This window comes from Vigna unguiculata, chromosome 9, assembly GCF_037176805.1.
Source record: "Vigna unguiculata cultivar grain cowpea cultivar isolate G323 ecotype 2 chromosome 9, ASM3717680v1, whole genome shotgun sequence".
NCBI classification, from domain to species: Eukaryota; Viridiplantae; Streptophyta; class Magnoliopsida; order Fabales; family Fabaceae; genus Vigna; species Vigna unguiculata.
In genome coordinates, this window is record NC_140800.1 from 8,564,845 (window position 1) to 8,589,959 (window position 25,115).

Here is a 25,115-nt window from a genome sequence, read left to right on the forward strand (position 1 = left end):
TATTATCTGCAATTATATTATTACTTATATTTAAAAAACGTAAAAATATGTAATATGTACACGTGTGACTCTTAACGGTAAAAAGAGATTTGAGGACTAAAATAACAGATAATTAAAATTTTAAAACAAAAATTAAAATTAGAAAATCAGAAATTTTACAAAAATATATTTGAAGGAAAATATGGTCTGTATGAAACAATGTTAGGGGATCTGAGGCATAGATTTGTTGGTTTGTCGTTTTTCCTTCCTTGAAAAGTATTTGTGCGTAAGGATTGAATTGAAGTTGTGGTGGTGGAAAAAGTATGTTCTTGGGCACAAACAATTGCGTGTGGCACCAGGTCAGCACGGGCATGTTCATGCCCCATGCCGTGGAAAGAAGAAAAACAGCGTTCTCATCCAGAATGCTGAAACAACCTTCAAATACAACCTACTCCAGCACATGTTTTCACACTTCAACAACAACTCTCTTCTCTCAACCCATTGACCCCAAAAAACTTATTATAACAAACATTTCATCCTCCAATTCTCACGAACCATTCATCAAAAATTCAGAAACAAAAATGGGTTTGTTGGATCTAGAGAAGCACTTCGCCTTCTACGGCGCCTACCACAGCAACCCCATCAACGTGGCCATCCACATCCTCTTTGTTTGGCCCATCCTTTTCACCGCCCAAATCATCCTCTACTTCACCCCCACCCTTCTCTCCCTAGGGTTCCTTCCCCCAGTGCTGGTTCTCAATTGGGGCTTCTTCGCCACCGTTTTCTACGCCCTCTTCTACATGGCCTTGGATATAAAGGCTGGTTCTTTCACTGCTTTTCTCACTTTCTTCTGCTGGGTCGCTTCTAGTTTTGTCGCCAATACCCTCGGCTATTCGCTCGCCTGGAAGGTACTAAATACTAATTCACGAATACCCTTCAAAGTAAGGCCTTTTCTATTTGGGCCTCACTTGTTGTGTTGTGTATTTGTGTCTCTCTTTTCAACTGGTTTGATTATGTTTATGTCTCTTCTCTGTACGGAATTTCGTTGTTGAATTAAATGCTGTTTCCTTCCCAAGGAGCCTCGATAATTCCGAGATTTATATTCGTCACAGAGAAGAATAGAGTGAAAGGGACTAATCTTTTAGCACATGGATGATTGTTGTTTGATTTTGTGCTGGTAGATATGTCCGCTTTTAATGTTTGACCGAGTTTTGAAAAGAAGATGATTGTGGAAAATAAAAAGAATAATAAAAAATATGTGGGCCGTTGGCGAATTGTTTTTCGTTTGTTTCGGTGTTTGGAGTCTCAGGTTGTGTTTGAATTCTCGTTGTACTTTGCTGATCATCAATGCATGTCGGATGTGGTTTGACTGTGAGAAGGAAGAATTAGACTGACAAACAGATACATACCTAGGTTTTTCTGACAAATGTCAGTTATTATTATGATAGTTTTTGTTGGTAGATTTACTTAGATGTTGTGTTTCTGATATGCCTGTTCTTACATTTTCCCAACTCTTACAACTTGGAGGTCTGCCAGTGAGGAAATTGTGTTCTGAAGCAAACATACATTATTCCTGTATAAGAGTGAAAAAAGCTCGGTTTTGGTTGACTTTTTTTCTCAGTTCTTTTCTTTTTCATTTTCTCATCAGCTAATCCCTAACTATATGAAAAAATGTTGTCTTTATGTAGTAGAATAGATAGAATAAGAGTTGAATTGCTAGTTTGCTACCAACCGACGATGATGGTTTCTTTGGTTTAATTGGGAGACCCTAATGAATTGCTTGTTTGGTTTTCAATTGGGTCGGCTTTGGAAATTGGAAATTGAGTATTGTCTTAATCTTACCTTGCCACTCGCTTTGAAATGAAAGGAAAAGAAGACATCTCAGTTTGTAAAATGAAGTTCTTTCAAACTTGAGTTTGTGAAATTTAGTCTAACCATGCTCTAGATTAAATACATGTTCCTATTTTGCTATGTTTAAGCATCGTTTATTTGTTCATCGTGTGAGTGCATCTTCTATTTCGTGAAAGACAAGAACACAATGCCGTACTCGTACGTTTTCAAATCTGTAACTTGTTTATGATGGCAATACACAGGTTGTTTTGGCTGCTCAGGTATTTTGTTGGACTGGACAGTTTATTGGTCATGGTGTGTTTGAGGTAAGGGATTTATTCCATCACTTATATCCATGATGCAGAGGTTTTACATTCCAATTATGTTTTGACCATTGTTTGTCTCTTTTAGAAACGTGCACCAGCTCTCTTGGACAACCTTACCCAAGCTTTTCTGATGGCTCCTTTTTTCGTGGTGCTTGAGGTAATTGTTTGTTATGCATATTTGTACTTGAGTCTTTTTGACAACTGAAACAAGGTGGATTTGATGTTATTGTGTTTCGCAGGTTCTCCAATCTAGTATTGGATATGAACCATATCCAGGATTCAAGACCAGGGTGAAGACAAGGATAGATTCTGATATCAAACAATGGCAAGATAAGAAACAAAAGAAGCATTCGTAGATTGAACACTTAGTTTACAACTTTGGAGTTATCGACCACCTCATAGAAACAAAAGGAAATTGGTTATATCATACCTACACACTCAAAAAAAAAAAAGTTTATGATGAAAGCATTGTGTCAATTATCTGTCCGGTGTTAGAAGAAGCGTTGCTTAGAGTTTTTGAACATTTTTCTTCTTGTGAATACATTATTCTTCGGTTATTGTTACAAAGTTGTCATCAATAATATACTCATCTCATTTTCACTTGTGCTACATAAATATGATCTTTTTATTATTTAATTTTAGTAAAAAAAATATTACATTGGTTTTGAGGTCACCGGTGTGTCATCTACAATTAATTAGCCTAAGGGTGTGTTCTTTTCTACAAGATTACTGTAGTGAAGGGATGGAGAGCGATGATCTACGAATGTTAGGGGTGTTTGTTTTCGATGAAAGAAAATGAATAAAAAACGACGATTTGAGAGATTGTGATGTATTTTGGATCCCTCTGTTTTTAGTAGATTTGAGAGAGAACTTTGACATTTTACTACTATAACCTTGTACTTCGCTTCCATTTGATGTTTGATGCACTCTACTTCCCTTCCCTCCTGTGTTAGTATGTTTCATGTTCACCGAATGTCCAAACTTTGCATCATTCCACCATTGTTGCTCCTTCATGGAGATAGCACTCACATGTGTGATTATGAAGAAGTAATGGTTGTACTTGTATTCGATTTCAACTTCCTAACTTTTTCTTGATTTACCCGGTTTCATTCGTTATTTATCCGATTTCATTTGCTATGTATCCGATTCTAATGTGGTTTGTTTTTTATTCAAATCCATTAAGGATGTATTTGATTCCAGCATTTTTTCAAATAATAAATATCATTAATATTTTTTTTATGAAGAAAAAAATTCAAAATTAATTACAATTTGTTTAATTATCATTTTTATACCACATTTAACACCAGGAACAATTTTGTAATCTAATTTTTTCATAAATTTTATTTTATTTTTTATTAGTTAGATCAATTAGATCGTACACAAACTTTCACAAAATTTACTCTCAAATTCATTCTACTATCATATCCAAATCCCTTAAAAAATACAACATAAACTTCATTCTCAAATCAATCATCTTCTTCTCTTTCAAATCGTTCCAATAAAAAACACACACCCTTAGAATAAAATGTGATTTCAATATAAATTTCAAGAAAATGGTCTAGAATTTAAGTTTCAAACTCAGTTTACTTTTCTCTGAACTTACATTTTTTTTTTCAGTATATGAAGTCAATTTAAACCGTGAACCATTCGTGAGATTTCATGGTTAGTTAGCGCAATTGAAGGGTGAAATACTATCAATCTATTATATTCCTTTGCTTAACTGTGTTTTTTCCCTTTAATCAATCGGAAGGATAAACCAACAACAATTGGTTCCAAAGTTTATCGTTTCTAGAATTCAAAGATTGTCTTTGAAGCTAAGTCCAATGCCCCAAAACTAGGATAGAAAAATTGTGTTTGTACGTATTGTGACCTCGTTGGTCACATAATAGATAGATAAGCGTGACCAATGGCTATCACCCCTTTTATAAATTAATTGAAGCCTAAGTAGATTTTTTTTTTTCGAGGCAATTTCCTTTTACACCTTAGAATTGCTTCCTACACCTTGCTATCCCTCTATTATAGGGAAGTAATACAAATAATCATTTAAAATTCTTACATTTTCAGAAAATAATACCTGGAATGTAATAAAAAACTTTCAAAATTGCACATTCTAAAAAAAAAATAGAAGATTTTTCCGAAATACATAATTCGACATTAGTTTTTAATTATTTTAAAATATTTTTATTCTACAACGCTCCATGTATTATTAAAAAATGACATTTCTAAAAAGGTTTAAAATCTGGAATGTTGTTTAGAAGTTGAAAAATGTAGGACCAGCATGGAACTTGTTTCTTAAAGAGGGTTTTTTTTTTCTGTATTTCTCTTTTTTTCTTCCTACACCCCATAAAATCCATAAATTCCAAACCACCCTCACTAAAATTATTCTAAAAAAGTAAAAGTTACTCCTGCACCTCTTCCTTCTTATTTTGCATGTTCATGGTCTTCGCTCTCCTTTTCATTATACACTATGATGGTTTTTCTAATGAATTCTGGATTATAAAATCTAGAATGTAATTTCAATTTTAGTAGATCCAATATTATGGTGGGTCACTTTTCATTATGTGTATGATGGCCTCACATTCAGCTATTAGGCTATTGCCCCCTGCACCCCATAATTATTAATTGCACCCCATAATAATAAGAATAGATTCAAACACCCTCCACCACTAGAAGAGGAAGAGAGGAGAACATTGCAAAGGAAGAAGAGAGAAAATGTGAAAAAACTCGTTTCGAAAAGCTCTTTCCAAAAGACAATTGCTTCCTGCACCCATCAAAGGTGTAAATACGTTTTCCTAATTTATCACTAGACTTTACTTTCAGCTCCATCAACTTATAACAATTACATTAAGGATAATTTCATCCGTCACCGGTTAATTACACTTATCTATTAGTCCGTCGTAACTTATGTATAATGTAAGACTTTTATAATAAAACTTTATTTTTACTTTAAACAAATCCTACCATGGTATTTCTTTTTCAAGACATTCTTGTAAAATTTATTCTGATACAAGAGTTTCATTAGAGTCACTCTTCTATAACTTTTTTCATTTATACTTCAATCTTTTAGAACCTAATTTCTTTATATTTATTAAAATCGTTTTTTTTTTTAAGTTCTAAGACCCATGGCCTTGTCTAAGATCTAGAGTTTTAAATTTAAGATCCTCTCTATATCACATGGACATGTCGTAGTGAGATTTTTCTATAAGGACCAAATCTTAAACTTAAGTTTGTGGTTATTCTTATATTGGAACGTCCTAAGGTATTGTTTATAAATAAGAGGGGAAGTTGACTGACTTTTCAGAGATAGTGGGAGGATGTCAAAACTTATTTAGTATCTTGTATATTATTATAGTTCACCTTTATCTCTATTGTCAAAGAGTTGTGCAAGAGAAAACTATATATTAAAAATACTCTTCTTCATTTTTTAAGTTTAATATACTAATTTGTTCCATTATCATTGAGTTCGTCTAAATTTTATTCCATTATTTTTAAAATTCCCAAGTCGAAAATATGCTTTAATAAAAAGAAAAAAAAAGAAAAAAGAAAGAAACCAAAGTAGTTTTCATAACCACTCACGTTCTTCAGTAAAAAGAAAAAACCACATCTCATTATGCGAGTCTGTAAGCTAGTCTACCCTCCCTTTGGGCCGCACAAATTGCGGGTTATGCATGTCAAACTTTTGCGAACTAACTAGCTCAAAATCTATAGGCCTACACTGCACTTTTTTAGTGGATTTGCAAGCCGATTCGTCGTACCAAGCCTACATTGTCATCCCTAAAGTTGGTCCTAGCCTAATCAGAACCAAGTCAAGTTAGGTCGAGCCAAGTTTGCTTGGGTGTAGGTTGAGTTGAGTTGGTTAGAGCTCATTCGAGTTGAGTTGACCTAAGCAAGCTTAGTTGAGCCAAGTTGGCCTAGGTCTAGGTCGAGCTGAGTCAACCCATGCTTAGGTCAAGTCGAGTTAAAGTGGGTTAACATTCATTTGAGTTGGGGTCGACCAATGTTTAATCGGGTTGAGCTAGACTTAGGTGGGTCCTAGTCCAATCAAGACCAGGTCAGGCCTAGTCCAATCAAGACGAGGTTAAGTCAAGTGTAGGTCAAGTTGAGTCTGCCTTGACCTAACTTAAGTTAATTATGCCACAACTCAGGTCGAGTTGAGTGGGTCCGGACTCGGTTAAACTGAGTCGCCTCGAGTCGATCGAGCCGAGTAGATTGGAGTCTAAGTCAAGTTGGGTTAGACGAGATCACATTCAATCAAGTTGAGTTAGGTCTATGTCAAGTCAAGCTCGGTCGAGTTGGGCCTAGATGGGACCAAGAGAAATTGAATTAGGTTTAACCAAGTCGAGTTAAATTAAGACATCAGTTACAACCATGTCAGACTAAGTTTGGTCAATCTCATGTCAAGCTAAAGTCAAGTTTATTCGGACTTATGTAAAACTAAAACAACTTGGAATATAAATTTGAAAATGAGAAGAATTTCAAATTTTTACTTTTTAAGTGTTATTTTAAATTCTATAATTTTACATAATCCAATTACTTTAATAAAATTCTATAATTTCAATTTCTTTCAAAACAAAAATCCATATAATATATTTTTTCATAAAACGTTTTAAAGTTTTTTTTTTTAAAAAGTAACTTCTTAAAATGCCATTTCTAAAAACATGGTAGAGGTGTATGATCATATTTCACCCCTTAGGAAGGTAGAAAATAAATTAAAATTAAAGTTGTTGGCCTCTCAAAATCAAAAGTAAAATATTTATATACATAAATTATTTTTGAAGTGTTGAATTACGGGATTAAATTACGTGTTAACATTGAAATAATGTGTCGAAGCTGGATTTGCCATTTGCCAGCCTCCAAGACTTAATCGCAGATATTCTCCAAGTGTGTCTTTCGAGAGCTACGTACGTGCTTCATTTATCTTCGCTTCTTTACTTCAAGTTAGTGTGTCACAACAAATTCACAATTTCAGCACTAAGTGCACAAAAAAGAAAAAGGAAATTTTAATTTGCCTGGCTTTGCAAGTATCCATTTCCAGTTTTCAACTTTTAATGGCTTGAAAATACACTTGCCATGTCAGTTTCGGAAACTTTAACATAAAAGCCACTTATTATTCTCGTATCTTTTTTTTGGCGTTTTGCCTCCACAACCAACCCTGAAGGCCAAATTAGTAATTTAAATTCAAATAAAGAGAAAATAACTGATTCTCCAAAGCAAGATGATGCCTTTTGTATGATGAACATTAATTTTTTGCACCACCTGACACAGTGACACTAATTCTCTCTTTCCTTCCCATTGCCAAAATAATAATAATAAAAATATTATGAATATGTGAGCCGAGTTGAGAAGAAAAGAACCAATGAACAACAATGTCTTGTCTGATAGTTGGTGTTAAAAACTTGAAAGTTCCCAAGTTAGGTTATTTGTACATAAATTAATGTTTTCCACAAACAGTGAATTTGCAAAGTAAGCACTTGAGAATATCATAATTACATGCATGGTATTTGGGCACTGTGTGTGTTGAGTCAAAACTGAAAACAAAATTAGGGTGATGAAATTATGATTATTAAGAGGTGTGAGCTATAAATAACTAAAGAAAGGTTGCCTTACATTCCACGTTTCTTTCTCTTCAGCACACCAGTATTTAGGGGTTTCTTTTTTCTCTCTGCTTCTTTATCCACCTATTAACAACACCTCTTCCACCCTCACTTACCATTACCACCACATTTCAGTTCCATGATTTTCACCACCATCGTTCCCTTTTCTCTCTAGCTTAATATTCTTCTGAATTCAGCTATTTCAAAACAAAACCATATAAAGAAGAAGAAAAGGGCATTCCATTTCATTCTCTCTCCTGCCATGTTGTTTCTCCAATGAAAATTAAAACTTTGGTGTCTATCTGTTATTGATCAAAATTCTTGGTTAAGGAAGCAAAGTGGGAATGGAAAACGTTTCAGTTCTGTGTAAGGAAGAGGTTCCGATGGATTTGCCTCCAGGGTTTAGGTTTCACCCAACTGATGAAGAGCTTATTACTCATTACCTTTACAGAAAGGTAACTGAGATAAGCTTCTCAGCTAGAGCCATTGGAGAGGTGGACTTGAACAGGTCTGAACCTTGGGATTTGCCATGTAAGTTCAAAGCAAAAACCAATAAGTTCAGTCTTACTTTGGTTTTGGCTTTGGCTCCTAAGTTTTTTAAGTTTATGTGCATGCTTTTTTGTTATAGGGAAGGCCAAAATGGGAGAGAAAGAATGGTACTTTTTCTGTGTGAGAGACAGAAAGTACCCAACCGGTTTGAGGACCAACAGGGCCACTGAAGCAGGATACTGGAAGGCCACAGGGAAAGACAAAGAGATCTTCAGAGGGAAATCTCCTGTGGGAATGAAGAAAACTTTGGTTTTCTACAAAGGAAGGGCACCCAAAGGAGAGAAAACTGATTGGGTCATGCATGAATATAGACTCGAGGGTAAATTCTCTGTCCCCAACCTCCCCAAAACTGCAAAGGTAACTAATTTACAATAATTTTGTCTTCACCATGTTGTTTCAGTCATGAGAATTTTCTGTTGCCGAGTTTAATTCAGTGGCGTGTTGCAGAACGAGTGGGTGATTTGCAGGGTGTTTCAGAAGAGTTCGGGTGGGAAGAAGACTCATATTTCTGGGATAATGATGTTGGACTCATACGGAAACGAATTGGGTTCTTCTGCTTTGCCACCTCTCACTGATTCCTCGCCTTCCATTGGCAACACCAAAGCACTGAGTGCGACTGAACAGGTTTACGTGCCCTGCTTCTCCAATCCAATTGAAGTTCCAAGAGGGATCTTCGATTCCTTGAACAACATCGACATCAACATCATCAACAACAACAACAACAACAACGCCCTTTATGGCGTTTCTTCAAACCATTCGTTTTACTCCACTCAAGGGTTTCATCAACTTCAGGCTCCACCAAATTTGCCATCACCCGGTTCTTCAAACCATTACCTCAGATCCTTCTTTCACAAAGGATCACTCTTGAGGAATGGCTTTGAACCAGACACGGAATGGTCAGTGTCTCACAGGAAACAGGTGTTTCTACTGATGTCAACGCCGAAACCTCTTCAGTTGTGTCAAATCTTGAGGTGGGTAAAAGGCTCTTTGAGAATCAAAACAACCCCATTGGTCCAGCTGCACCAGTGGACCTTGCTACCTTATGGAACTACTGATATCAAATGCAGAAAACAAAGCCAACTTTTTCAGCAGAAAAAGAATATCCGCATTTACTATTTATTCTTTGTGATGTTGTCCTTGTTTTTACGATAGATTTTAACTAAAAGATGCACTCTACTGTACAATAGCGAAACATATGTAAGAAATCTTCTGAACTCTGTTTTGGTGCTTTGATACTCCAGTCTTGTTGTTGTTGTTGTTATGGTTTGTATGATATGAACATGATTACTGTGTATCAGCTTTTATTAAAATTAATACTAGAATGAGACATGGCTTGGTCTCATTTTTTATATATCTGGATTCTACGGCCAAATCTTTAGAGAATGACCTTTATTCTTGTAATATTTGAATTGCATATTTAATTCTTCGTTGTGGGGACTGAATCAAGAACAGTAATCATTAAAAAATGAAAATCTCTGGATTCCCTTTCTTGGAAACACGTGCACGCGCTTCCTTTGACATGGACAAATTAATATTAACAAACTTATCTGCATTTACCTTCTGCAGGTGAAGCTCCTTGTGGAAATCAGGACCCTGAAAGTTTTTTTTTTTTTTTTTTCTCTCTCCTCTTTCTCTTTCTGTTCATGTGGATGATAAACCAGAATGTTTAACTCAGTCAAACATTCATTTTTACCCAATCAATTTCAGGACATTCTCTGATAAAGTCAATTATATATTTGAAAACGTTGTTTCTTGTAGTTTCGAACGATACTACACTTATTCTACTATAAACCAGCTATTATGAGTCCTAACATATTTATCAGTGTACGACCACTTCTAAGTCATCTGCGACAGAAAATGTTCTGGGAGTTATTTCCTATAGTTCTGTTACTCTTGATATTTTTGGGTTCTGTTATATACAATTTCATCCGGTTGAACTAAATTCTAAATTTGTTCTGATTATACATAGGTGTGTGAGAGAGAGAATTAAACAATATTCCAAAAATAAAAAATTTTGTTTTCGTTGGTGTTACTAAATGAAGACATATATATACTGAGAGGATTTGTCTGTATGTGCGATTATCGATTCAACGTTTAGTTAATTCATTCATTCGAAAAAGTTCAATCATTCATTTCCCGTTCCATGATGCTTGAATTGCGTTTTGAAGCTGCAATGCCATGACATGAGAACATCAATGCCCTCTTTTTTTCTTATTTTGTCCAAAAATATAATATACGTGTCTCCTTTTTGTACCATCTGGTGCTTTTATTTATGGCACATGATAAATCCCCCATCTAAAAAAGTAAATCAAATTGAGTCCTACACGGCTTCATCGTTTAACTCTGTGAAATCACTCCCAACATGCCTTTCACAAAGTGTTGCTCAACTCATTTTCACCATTTTCATGGCAAAGAACTACTATGTTCTTTTTGTTGTTTCTTAAGAATCATAGTTTAACTTGAAATAATCTAAATACAAAACCCAATGAAATTCTTTATATTTCAAACATAAATTGTAAAGATCATTACGTATGGGGGTTGAAGGGGGAATATATAACAACGAAGTTATGGTAAATTTTGTGGTTATTAACTTAGTGGTGTGGTCTATTTCATTACATCATGAACAGTTCGTGTTTCGGTAAGAAGTTGTTGATAAGTCTCATTTCATGAATTTCATTAAGCTTTTATATCGCATTCTTCATATTTTTCTTCCCATTCAAATGGTTGGGTTACAGTTTTCATTTTTGGCATCTATGCTTTTGGAATATTTCAAACACTGTACTTAACTTTTACTCATTTCGGTGGAAGTTTATATTGATTGAATAAAGTATTAATCCTTTACATGAATCAACATTTACATCCATAATATAATAAATTTGAAAGTAACTCCAAATCAAACTTATTTACATATACGTTAATATATTTTCTTGATGCTGATTTTGAAAGAAGTATCGGTGCAATAAGCTTTTTGTTATTTTTCTCATCATGATATTAAAGATGTTATTCTTTTTTATTTTATTACTTTGGTTTTATCTTATATTTGTTTTTTTTTTCTTTTACCCAAATGATTAAACAATTTAATCAAACTTTGATCAGTTGATATCATCTAACATATGAAAGAAAAAAAAATAAATGAAATGAGTTTCTCCATAGAAACAATACCGAAATAATTAAACATTTGATTCAAATTTGGATCAATTGATATTGTCACTCATCTTTTCGAGTGGAATTTTGACATTCATAAGAATCATTGTCATCTTGCCATCACGCATCATCTAAAATAGGAAAGAAAAAAGAATTAAATGAAATGTGTTTCTCCATAAAATAGAATAGCTTATATACAGTCTGTATATAAAGATTTAGAAAAACTATGTGGGAGAACTTATATATAAATTAGTTTATACATAAATTAATTTCAAATTTTCTTATTATTTTTTTCACTTCAAAGTGTTTATAGAAAAATTCATCAAATGTATTATAAATAGTTCGTTTCCACATATTTCAAGGATAATAGACATTTTGTTACTCCTCTATGTGAGATTAAAAACTTTATTCTTCTTGATTTAATCACTTTGGTTTAATGTTACATTTGTAAATTATTTCATTTTTTTTATTCAAAATTTGAGCAATTGATAAATGAGCATCTCATCTTATCAAGTGAATTGTTGACTACTAATAAGAATAATTTTCAATTTAATCCATCAATAATATAATCTAAAATTAAAAAATAATGAATTTATGTACAAGTGTATACATATTTATTTTTTTCTTTTATTTCTCTCTCCTCAAAGTGTATATAGAAAAAATTGTCAAGATATTAATAACTCTTTTACAACACATCAAATAGATAAAATATTCACAACCATTTGTATTTCACATCATTTCAAAAGAAGAAAGTTACAATACAATATTAAGAAGAACCTGAACGAATGATAGAACTCCTCAACACATCACTCTTTGATTATCTCAATGATAGATGAGAGAGAACATATAAACTTTAAAGGAGAGTTTATTCTAAGTCACGAAAGGATCCAAGTATAATCCTTATATCAACATAAAAAATCCATATTTAATTGAAAAATTACTCTACACAATTCTTAATAAAACTTGTAAAAGTCTTTCGCTTATTATTTTTTGACAATCTCGAAAAACTCTTTCCTTTGCAACTCTATAGTTGCATAATAAAATATAAAAAATAAATATAATAATGATTATTTGTGAAAGATTATGACTATAAATTATAAATTATCATCTAGATTAGTGAGTGAGTGCTGGTAGCCATCATATGTCCTTTCTTTTTCTCCATAAAGAAATTGAAAGACACAGTTTAGAAAGTATTGTGCTCTAACCAATTATAGTACACAAGATCACAACTTTCAACCAATAATTCCAAAAGTTGTGCAAAACCAACGAGGGTATTAAGCACTTAAGAATCTTTGACAACTTTCTGTAAATAACTATTCCCACTGAACTAGTGACAAATTCTCTGAAATTTGAGGGATTTTCTTCAATATAAGACTTGGGGACCTATTATACAAACCGAGAAAAGAGTATATTCTTCAAAAATGTATGAACATGACGAAGCATGTAATGGAGAAATTACATTTAAATTTTCTTGAATGATACTCGTACCTTGTTTATTGTGAAAATAAATATTTAATCATTACATAGGTTAATATATACAAAATAATACTTACTATAAATAATAATTATAAAAGCATTGGGTGTACTAGAACAAACCAAAAGCATTCATGAACATTATGAAGGAATTATAAATGCTCGTGAAAGCCATAAATGAGAACCATGTATGTAAAGGTGACTAAAACACAAGTAAAAGGTATCTTAACTTTGACATTATCACCAAAATTACCATATACTTTCATTAACTTGAGTGTCAGAGTACTTATAGGTATCTCATCCCCCTACTCTTTCAAGAGACATGCTAAAGACACTTCATATATACAAGTAGAGGACACCTCGAACATATTAGCCGGAGTGATCAAGATCTTCTATGACAATTCGACTCCATACACCAACATATAGAATGTTTAATGATAAACTTATTTTTTATGTTATTTTACTACTTACTGAGTTAATGTTATATAGTTTCAAAGTTAATGTTATGTAGTTTCACATATTCTAGTATTCTAGATGGATTGATTGAGAAGTAAATTATACAATATGCAATATGAAACAAACTTTTTAGTCTCATACAATTTATAAGTTACTTTGTTATCTTTTTGTAAAGATCTTTGTATTGTTTTTCTTTTTGTAAACTTATATGTATAATTATATGAATTAGTTTTTTGTTTATTATTGTGTAGTTGATTTAACAACATCTATGTATCATAAATATTTTGTTATATAAATTTTATTATTACTATGTTATTATTTACGTTATGTACTAGTACAAATCCTCTTTAGGATATTACAAAATTTATACTAGGTCAAGTTAATTTAGGTCAAGCCTTTTCTATATTAAAAAGTTTGCGCGTATTATGCTTTTTAATTTACGGTATCAATGAAATTTAAAACTAAAATTTCATACAAACCACCAAAAAATTTAACCGTTTTTTTTTCATTTGGCCGTTTTTTAAATTTAACTATTTTTTAATTATACAATTTTCTATAAAATAAATAAAACTATTTACAATAAAATTATAAAAAAGTATTTATATTTATAATAAAATTATAAAAAATATTTTTTATTATCATAAAAAAATACACACATACACATGGCAAACATATTTTCACTAGTATAAAGATAATTAGGGTTCTAGCATTTCATTTTTATATTGTTCATTTTTTCGGTATTTAATTTATAAAAGGATATAATGTTATTTTATATATAGATAATTAGGGTTTTAGTATTTAGTTTTTTTTGCCTAAATGTTTTGTTTGACACTACAAAATCAAATAGTTACGATAGTCCAATTGATCAAGGACCTAATATAATAACAATTTTTAATAAGAATTCAATTGAAAATACTTGAATTTATGAGTGTTAAAGTAAAGTGCAACAACCTTAGTTTTTGGTTAAGTGCTTTTCAAAATAAAGTATGGAACATGAAATACTTTGTTTGAAAGATGATATGCTTTATAAACAACATATCATGTAAAACTCAATCATTTTCTTTAAAAAAAGATGCATCATTTTGTAGTCTTCGTTTTGTGTGATAAGCAAAGTCTTTATCAAACAATAAACACACAATTCTAAGTTTAATGGTATACTTAACAAAAATATTCTTCAAGTTTATTTGGTGTTATAAGGAATGTTTTCGTCCTCAGATTATTAAGAGGATCTACTAAAGAACATCTCAACATAAAGATCTCTTAGGATGCGAGTTAAAGTTACTTTGCATCAATAGCTATCTTAAGAGACTAGCTTATGTCAACTCTTTATCATGTACAATTTCTACTTTCACTTCAGTTCAAGTAAAGAGTTAACTGACCTAGGATTAATAATTATTAATTTTATATCATTAAAAAATATCTTTCAAGAATTTTATATATATATATATATATATATATTAACTACACAATTAAACCCTCTTTTCATGTGTGTCTTTGTGGACTTGAAGAGTAGACTCAAGCCAAAAGAGAAAGAGAAATTGTTTTGATGTTGATATATGAAGAGGTGATATTGAAGATGTATCAAATATTAATTGTTTTGATGTTGATATATGAAGAGGTGATATTGAAAATGTATCGAATGTTATAGCTTTCATTGCACATGTTTGGGAGTCTTTCACCCAAAGTATTTACAAGTTTTCAATCTAGCACACTACTTTTTTAAAATTAATCAATAAAAAATTGTTTTAAAAAGTAAAAAACATGTGAAAAAGATATTATGGTTGTGCTTATATATTAAGGTTAATCATTTTTTACATGTTTTAGAACATGATCATTGATTATTTATTTAATTAAACGATTAAAACAAAGAGTAGATTAATGTCTTTTTAACTAGTATCAGAAATGAAGCAATTAAATTCTTGAGTAATCAATTAAATTCGTTTTCTGAAATACATGAAAAGTAAAAATAATATATTATTTCATGTAATAATCAATTAAATATAGAAAATGTTTTAACTAATTTTCAAACTTTACTCAAAATAATCAATTACCAACTTAGGATAATAGATTAGTTATGTTTGAATCAGTTTCTAATTAGTGTTTCCATAACTCTAAACAAAACCTTCAATTCACTCTTTTATGCATCCAATACTATTTAAAAAGATAAATCTAAGATCATTTGAGTTGGAACTCTCTTGTCAATTGATTTTGTTGTGATAAACTTTTGTTACATTATTTCTTTTACTAAGTTGCTAGAGTGTTTCCATTTGATGTCCTTTTGTGTGTTCAATAGTTGATTGGGTTAGTATTTTCTTGCATAGTTCCAAGGAAACAATACCCTCTTGATTATGTAAAAGTTGATCTTGTATTAACTTATTTTATTATATATATGTTTTGGTTGTACAAAGATAAAAAAATAGTAGATTCTAACTTTTCTAAGCTTGAATAACCAAGACTAGATGAAAGATCGTTTGTAATATAAATCGATATAAATTTTCTGTGTATTTTTTTTTCTTTGTCCTTGTTATCTTGTTGTTTACCACTTTTTTTATTAATAATATTGAAACATTTTCAAAAAAACTAAATCTTTTCAAAAAGCTTTCAAAACTAATTTATCGTCTCTTAATTTAACTTAACATCACATTCTTTTCTAACATATTTGACATACTTTCACAATAAAAAAACTTAAAATTTAATTAATTCACTTTTTATTTTTTATACTGAAATTTATAAGCAATGACAACATAAAATAACAATTAAGACATTCACATTATTATAAATCAAATAACAAAATATCAACTAAAAAGTATAAAAAATATAGATATTCAGCAAAACAATTTTTTTTAATAAAAATTGACAATAGAAGTACATTAAACCTACTATTTTATTCCCTTCCATTTTCCTCTCTCCACTGTTCCAAAGAAGGCACTACCTTTTCCATATTTCTATATAAAAAAAGTGATACCTATATACAATGATAAAAAGTTATAGAATTTAATGATAAAATTTAAAGTGAATTTTAAATTTCATTAAATACTATAACTTTATATATATATAGTCAAATACATTTATTTTTTCTTAATTTTAGTGAAAATTGAAATTACTCTATGTTCAAAATTTTAATTTAATTTAGTCTTCTAATTGTAGATATGCGTGGACTTAATTATTTTAATCAAATTTTGTTAAATTTATTTGACGTCTCAAACACGTTTCATGAGAATATTTGAGTTAACATTAAAGCGAAAATGTATCAAACAATGTAAACAACTCAAATACTATTCTGAAATGCGTTTGAAACATCAAATAAACTTAACAAAATTTTTTTTTTAAATTCTGTAAGAAATACTTACAAATTTTATAATTTTATAAAAAATAATTAACTACAAAAATATTAACTACCAATTAAAATTGATCATAATAAAAGTAGTAAAAAAAATCTTTTCTCATCAAATTTTATAACAAATGTAAATTTTAAAAATTTTAATAGTAAAAATAATTTCAATTTTTACTGAGACAAAAATCATATTTATATATATATATATATATATATATATATATATATATATATATATATATATATATGTATGTATATAAAAGCAAAGGGTACTAAGGTAATTGTAAGAAAATTGTGAGTTGTTTCCGGGTCCCACAATGGTCAGGTTGTAACGGTAGAGAGGGATGAGTGTCCCACAGTGACAGAAAGAGATGAGAGTAAGGAAAAGTTAGGCGAGATTTAAGAGTTGACACCTACGAATGAAAGGACCCACGCGCTTATGCTTTTAGCGTCATTCACTCTCCAACACAACCCACGTCACTTTTTGTCGCGCCGCCGATGCCACATGTCGCCAGCTCTCTCATTTTGTCTTCTCATCTTTCATGTCCTTCTCCACTGGGCCCTGCCTCCTTCAACCCCATCCACCACACTATTTCTTATATTTTTTTTCTTTTTTTTTTATTCTAGTTAAACAATCTACTTGTAAAAAGTATTATTTACTTTACCATATCAATTTTAAGAAAATACAATATGTTTTCTTAAAAATATTCTTAAGATGAAATTTTTATAAGAATCCATATTTTATTAATTTTTAATTTGCACTTAATTTTTTTATAATTTTAAAAATTAATTTAATTGGAAAAATATTTTATTTTATTCTAAGAATCAACTTTTAATGAAAATTTTTGTAATTCGATGTATAATAGTTTAAATAAAAGAAAGAAAATTATTTTAAGATTCCTTTTATGATTTATAATTTACGTACGTTAAATTAGTACAGATTGATCTATTAGACGACATTGATATGATTATTTCTATATTATATGTGTGATTCTTTAAATGCATACTAGCGTCAAATTTATCCATTATATTAAAAAAAGTGTAAGTGAAAAAAAATTAAGATAAAATAAAATAATAATCTACAATTTGAAAATAACTCAAATTTTAAAGCACTTTTAAATAAATTTGCTAAAGGACTGTTGGAATACATATTATAAAACTGAAAATTAAAACAATAAATCATAAATAAATAAATAAAGACTTCAACTTGAAAAAGATTAAAAGGAACGAGGAAGTGCAAGAAAGATAAGTGTATTCTGAAAACAGATGAAGAGAAAGAGAAATTATAAAGAATAAATCATTATTTTGAATAAAGCATAAAATAAATTGGTGAGAAACTCATGAGTATTGTTTCTTATAAAATTTGACTTTTTGTGGACTTTAATTACAAAATTTCAAATAAGAGAATTTATATATACATAAGCATCTTTTGCGGAGCCACCCATCGAACTTAAGATTTCAATCGATCGAGGTTAAACCTCTGGTGCAAATATAAAAATTAATTACGCAATATAGGTTACACGGTCAAAACAAAATTGTAATCTATACAAAAATGTGATGACATTTTTTAAATTATTAAGGTTTAGATAAAACTCCGGTCTATATTCAGACACTCAGCAGTTTTACCATGAACCGTAGTCTATATATCCTAAAATGGATTAATTTTAACATTTTTTTACTTGTCCAGATAACATAGTTGTTGTCTTCCATTGCTGTGAACACCTTCATTTACTTCTATGGTGCGAAATATAAGGTTTTTGTTCTTGTTATGACTTTAGAATCAGCCACAAAAAGTTGCATTCAGGTTCATCTCTCCTGTTTTCTTTCTTGTCTAAATATACCTATCTCGTCTGAGTATCTCGCGTGCGTTTGCAGCTTCGTTGCTCGCCATTAGAGGTTCATCTTCTCTTTCATTGTTAGTGACCATCGCACATGTGCCTTGCTCCTCGTCTTCTCTCACTATCCAACCCACAATTCTCAATGCGAGCCTTGCTCTTCCCATTGTCCAACTCTTGTTTTCGAATTATGTTCCTAGATTCTCCCTTGTCACCTATGACTTTAAAATTTGTATGAATGATAATATGTTTTTATTATTTGCATAATTTATTTTTTAATATGTTATTTATATATTTTTATTTAAAATTGATTTGTTGTATATGCTTAAATTTAGTTTGTTTGAAATTATTATTTACATTTGTAGTATATTATTGAATATATTTTCATTTAAACATGATTTATCATGATTTATCGTATGCTCAAATTTAGATTGTTTGAAATTGTTTCATCGAGTGAGTTTTAGTTTCTTATTTGAGATTCAATACGAAAATTATATATTACATTCTATTTTTTGAAAAACAAATTGCATATTTCTTTAAATGTATATTTCTTTAAATTAATGTAAGAGGAGACGTACTAATAATTTATACGTATTGAATCTAGAATTGTTTGGATTAGATAATTTAAGAAAATTAATCATTTTTTAATAATTTATTAGTATATATATATATATATTTTTTTTTTTTCTAATATGTGTATCTTAAATTTTGTGAATTTTTGCTAACTGTATTTTGTATTGATCTTCAAATGCATATTTGAATGTAGTTGATAACCTCTTTCATTTTGTGTAACTAGAAGACCAATCATAAATGTTGGAAAAAAATTTTGTGAAAATTAAGTAATGTTATTTAAAATTGATATGTATGAATGAATTAAAAAAGTGAATCTTCTTGAATGAGATAGGGTCACACCTTCAATACAAAAGTGGGATGCTCATTCATTTAAAGAATGGTGAAATTATTTATACAATTTCAATACATATATGTATGGTCCGAGATTGAATTAATTCATCATGCATCACTAATGAGTATAAGAGAGGAGTAGAACAATTTATAATATTTGCACAACATAATTAAGGTAGAAGCGGCGATGAAGTCAAGTTTAGATGTCCTTATGTCAACAGTTTGAATAGGGGAAGGTTGTATGCAACCAAAACTAAGGAATACCTTCTTTGTGATGGTTTCCTTTAAAGCTACACAGCTTGTACATGACATAGCGAATTAATAAACTTCCCATGTCTCCTAAACAAAAGATGTTGTCGATTCCACCATGGAAAAGCGATTGGAGGAAGACTGGTTAGAGGATATGAGTCACGATGTTGGTGTAGAAGCTTTTGTTCAAATGCATGTGTACAAGACAATATCTACTAATGTGGAGACTCCATTGTATGTCAATTCAACTAAGTTCACACGGGTGTCAACGATGTTAAGGCTGATGAATTTGAAGGTAATGGGTCGACCAATAAAAGTTTCAAATAATTGCTCATTTTGTTGAAGGAAATGCTTCCATATGGAAATACACTACCTACTCGTAATTATGAGGCCAAGAAAAATTTTTGTCTGATGGGAATAAAGTATAAGATGATACATGAATGTCCTAATGCTCGCATATTATACAAGAAAGAATTTGAAGGTTGAAAACATGTCCAAAGTGTGGGTTATCATACTATAAACAGAAAAACAATAGTGAAGATAATAGTCAAGAGATAGAAAAGGATGGACCCTTATGAAAGTTGTTTGGTATCTTTTAATCATACCATACTTAAGTGTTTGCTTGTAAACCCAAAAGATGTTAAAAACCTTAGATGACATGCAGATGAGAGAAGATGTTACAGGCTTTTTCATCATCTAATTGATTCAACGCAATGGATAAATATCGATCATGAATTTCCTCCGTTTGGTCAAGAATGTAGGAATCTTCTGCTTAATTTAGCTATAGATAGAATGAATCTGTTTGGTAATTGAAGTACCAACCGTAGTTGTTTGCCAATTATATTATTTATTTACAACTTATCTTTTAGATTGTTCATGAGGAAAAAGTACATGATATTGTCTATAATAATATTTAGTCCAAAATAATATGAAAATGACGTAAATGTTTATCTAAGTTTAATGTTGTTAATTTCCTATTTAACTTACCAATAAAAATAATACACTTACTATAGAAATAACTTACCTACCACACTATCCATCAATAAAAGATTGTCATAAATACTCTCTCCTTGATGTCAACTTTACTCATGGATAAACCCATCAAATATACAATAAACATTACAAATTTTATGTTCCCTTTAATTGTTTCACATTTATCGATGTGCAAAAATGAATTATTGATGACTGCATTTATTAGTAATATAAAATTTTGTCTACGAAATATTTTATTCATCGATGAATTTTATCAATAAAATACATGTAATTCTATTAATCATATAATAATTAAGTAAACATTACAAATTCATGTTTTCTCTTTCTACACTACAAAAAAACATAATTTTAGTTGGGTTTTTTTACTTGGGGGTATAATAACCTCAAGTAAAAAACGGTATACTTGAGGTTTTAAAAACCCTCGGTAAGTACTAGAGTTTTTTAAAAAAATCTCTGTTAAGTATCTGGGGTTTTTCAAGAAACTCCCATAAAGTTTAAATCCTAATTTAATGTTTAATAGACAAACCTCTTTCTTTCTTTCTTTCTTTCATGTGGCTACCATGTTAACCTAGAAGAAATCAAAACAGAATCATACATTTGTCTCCGCCGTTCTCTTCTCCACCATTCTTCTCCACCGTTCTCTTCTCCATTGTTCGTCTCCACCATTCTCTTCTCCATCGTTCGTCTCCACCAATCTCTTCTCCACCGTACTTCTTGTCTTAATGTTTGAAGTTTAAGGTAACGAAGATCGATCTCCCTCCTTCCAATATCGTCTCCCTATTTCGTCTCCCGACATTTTACCAATCTCCTTATTTCGATTTCGATTTCATCTCCATATTTCGTCAATTTCGTTTTCGTTTCGATTTTGTTTCCCTTCGTCATTAATTGCGATTTTGTTTCCCTAACTCACTGCTTATTTTGCCATAGTGCCATAGCCACTGCAGTGTGATGCAACATCCACCACAACCACGACAATCATCGTAATTGTGATTGCTACTTCTGTTCAAGTGCTTCATATCAAATTTTGCTCTTTGGTTGGGTACTTCCTGCTCTTTTTCTTCCCCTGTTTCTTCTTAATTCTCTTGCACAACCAATTGTATAGGAAAATTATATTGAGGAAGGAATAAGCAAGATAAAAGTCACACGTAATTCAAACATTGAAAATTTGCGAGTATGAGGAAAAAAAAGGTAACTAATATAGGATTGCAAAAGGAGGGAATCTAAGGATGTTTGTTTCAGTTTTGACATTCTTCAACCGTTTTGGGAACCTTAAAATGTGGCCTTACCATATGTGAATGAAGAAACAAAAAAAAAGAATGTAAATATTTGTGTAAAGACACAAGATACAGGCACAATGGGTTGTCAGATTTTGTTATCGTTGCAAAAGAAAGGAGTAAGATTGAAAGGAAGATGAGAGTGGATGATGTTGCTGGGTTTGCGTGAGTGGAGGACATATTTGGATGAAAAAGAAAAGAAAAGAAAAAGAAAATGGGTTGGCGAAGGAAGAAGAAAGAAGGAAGAAAGAACCGAGTGGGTATGAGAGAGTGAGTGAACAAAGTTAAGGTGAGTTTGAAGAAATATGTAGTGATCTTATTGGATGGTTACAGGTATTTTTCACATTTCAACAATGGAAACTATTCCAAAGATTGAATTTTATAGGAAAAAGAGTGTGGCCACAAGATTAGTAGAGGAGAGGTATGGATACAACACATAAACATGCTAATGAAGCCTTTGTGAGTGATGAAGCGAGGGAAATCAATGTAAGTTCAATTCTAATAAAGTCTATAATTGTCAACCATACTTTGTGTTATTTTAATTAGTTTCTTATTATGTTCTTTGTAGGAAAAAAATTCAAGTATATGAATCAACATCATCATCATTTGTATCAAAAGAAATATCAAGTACTGATTCCTTAGCTTTTGCTTTCGGAAGCTTACATTGTGGACGTGTTAGGGGTTTGGGTTTGGGTCCTTTCCCATCTAAAGTGTTTGGCTCCAAGGGTCATTCATATAATGGAACATCTTCAAGTTATCCTTCTAATGCTCAGTTACAAAATCAGGTTAATTTTTTAGTTTTGATCATGATGCATTACTTTTATCAAATTTGACGTTTGAATATATTTAAAGTAATATGTTATGTAAACCAAGATTGTCAAAAGAGCTCCATTTTTTTCTTCAAAAGTAGAAAATAAGAGTTACTTTCTCTATTTTGATTATTTTAATTAATTTTGTGTTTTAAAATAGGTTTCTACATTAACAGCCCAACTCAATGAAATGAAGGCAATGGTTAATTTTTTGATACAAAATTATCAAGGAGAGTTGCCTCGTGATTTTACTATGCATCATGCACCAACGGTAATATTTAAATCTTGATTAAATTAATATATGTTTGATATTATTATTTGAAAGTTATTAATTATCATTATTTTTTATATGTTAGGTATCTGATCAAGGAAGTGTTCCTAACGAAGAAACAAATTATCAACATCCAACACCGCATTAGACGATATTTTTTGTTTACTTTTGGAATTTGTCAACAAATATGCTTCTAGGAAACTTTTGGTTAATTTTGCTAATGGGGAACAACTCTAATTTCCTTTAATATTTGGTTTATTATAGGTAGATACTTTCAAATGCTACATCTCCAACACTTATTATATTAAGAGCATTATGACTGCTAGTCCACTACTAGTACCATTTGAATGAATATTTGCATTGGTACCGTTTGAATGAATATTTGTATTGATTGCTCAATTTGAAGTGGCCTTGGAGTTTTTGCTTTTTAGTTAATGAGATGTGTTATGAAAATGATTGTTTTTTGTTTTGGTTGTATTGTCAAATGTAATCATCCTTTAAAATAATAATGAAAATCAAAATGTTAAGCAATAAATAGAAAATTCCATAGAATAAAGTTCTTTTCGTACTCAAAGAATTAACTAAACAAATCAATTATCGGGAAAGTACAACTTTAGCATTATAGCAATGCCATAACAATATAAGCACTAACTTTTTTGTATTAATAGGGATTTTTGAGGAATTAATGGGTGTCTTTGGAAACTCATACATTAACGGGGGTTTTCAAAACTCCATGCAGTAACGAGGGGTTTTTGGAACCCCTAGCATTAACGGGGGTTTTCAAAACCCCAGGCATTAATGGGGGTTTTCCAAAACCTCATACATTAACAGGAGTTTTCAGAATCCCATGTATTAACAGAGGTTATCAGAACCCCCATTAATACCCAGGATTTTCGGAACCCCGGTAAGTTGCACTATTTCCAAGGATTGCTAAAAACTTCCGGTAATCCATTTGTCACGTTTGCTTTTCCAAGAGAATTTCAAATCCCTGGTAAAACCATTAGTGGGGTTAAAACCCCAGAAACGCCAAATATAATTCCAGCTAAAAATAATTATTTTTGAAGTGTTAATATTACATCTACCGATGGAATCAATGATTAATGTATTGTTTACTATATAAACATATTACCGATAACCATACTCGATGATAATATAAAATTGTATCTCTACTTTTTATTTATTAATGATAATTCATATTTTCAATAAATGTATAATTTCATATTTTCTTGTTGTGATTTGTTGATGGTGCTTCAACATTCAAGCCAATAAGTAATAAAATGAGTGTAATTTAAATAATGTGAAAACGCATAAATTGAAGAAAGTCTTCTTATGATAAGTCATTATTTTATAGATTTTGGTAATCTTATCTCTTTAGATAAAACAATCTTATTAAGTCTTATACTTATAACATATAGTATCATAAAAGTATAATTAAATTGTTAAGTCTTAACTTTTAAAGATTGCAACTAATTAATAATAATCTATTTATAAATGATATTATGGATATTAGAGCGGTTTAAGCAAGTAAAGTCATTGCTTTATATTTTTATAAACATGCTAAAAGAATAATATTAATATATCTTTATTAAATTAATTGTCACGTTATTTTGATAATAAAATTTAATTAAAAAATAATGAGTGACTATTAAAATATTAATGAACTAACATCTTTTTTTCAATAAATTATATTTTTATTTAGGAAAAAGAGATTTCTCGGCTATAGTTCTATTTTCTTACTAATAATTTTTATTTTTATTTTTTTTCTTTTCTCTCATTTTATTATAGTTTTTCCTCCTTGTGTCCTATATTAATATTATTTTAGTAGTTCAGTTTGTGACACATTAATAAATATTCATTAATTTATTTTCATCTCTTATGTGTCTTGTGCATGTGTCTCAATGTCTTTATTTCAAGCGGCAAAAGGAATTGGTTGACATTTCTCTCCTTTTAGCATGACACTATTTCATATCATATTAAAGGTTAAAAGTCAAAAACTAAAACTTGTTGCACGGTTATTCACTTAATTTACTTGTTTGAGTCTTAAGTCGACCCTGATTAAATGTTCTTTATCACATTATAATTGTGTTTTCTATTAA

At 30.5% G+C, this 25,115-nt stretch overlaps 1 protein-coding gene and 1 pseudogene across 2 annotated transcripts; both read left to right on the forward strand.

The window, feature by feature from the left end:
• Positions 1-265: 265 nt before the first annotated feature.
• LOC114164132 (ER membrane protein, putative (DUF962)) lies at positions 266-2,750 on the forward strand. The gene is made up of 4 exons (XM_028048668.2): positions 266-887; positions 2,073-2,135; positions 2,221-2,292; positions 2,375-2,750. The coding sequence occupies exons 1-4, from the start codon at positions 303-305 to the stop codon at positions 2,489-2,491; spliced, it is 837 nt and encodes a 278-aa protein (XP_027904469.1). The 5' UTR covers positions 266-302; the 3' UTR covers positions 2,492-2,750.
• Positions 2,751-7,748: 4,998 nt separating this feature from the next.
• On the forward strand, positions 7,749-9,629 carry LOC114195986 (NAC domain-containing protein 100-like; annotated as a pseudogene). The gene is made up of 3 exons (XR_014984716.1): positions 7,749-8,260; positions 8,358-8,635; positions 8,726-9,629. The product of XR_014984716.1 is annotated as an NAC domain-containing protein 100-like (transcript).
• The last annotated feature ends 15,486 nt before the right edge of the window (positions 9,630-25,115 follow it).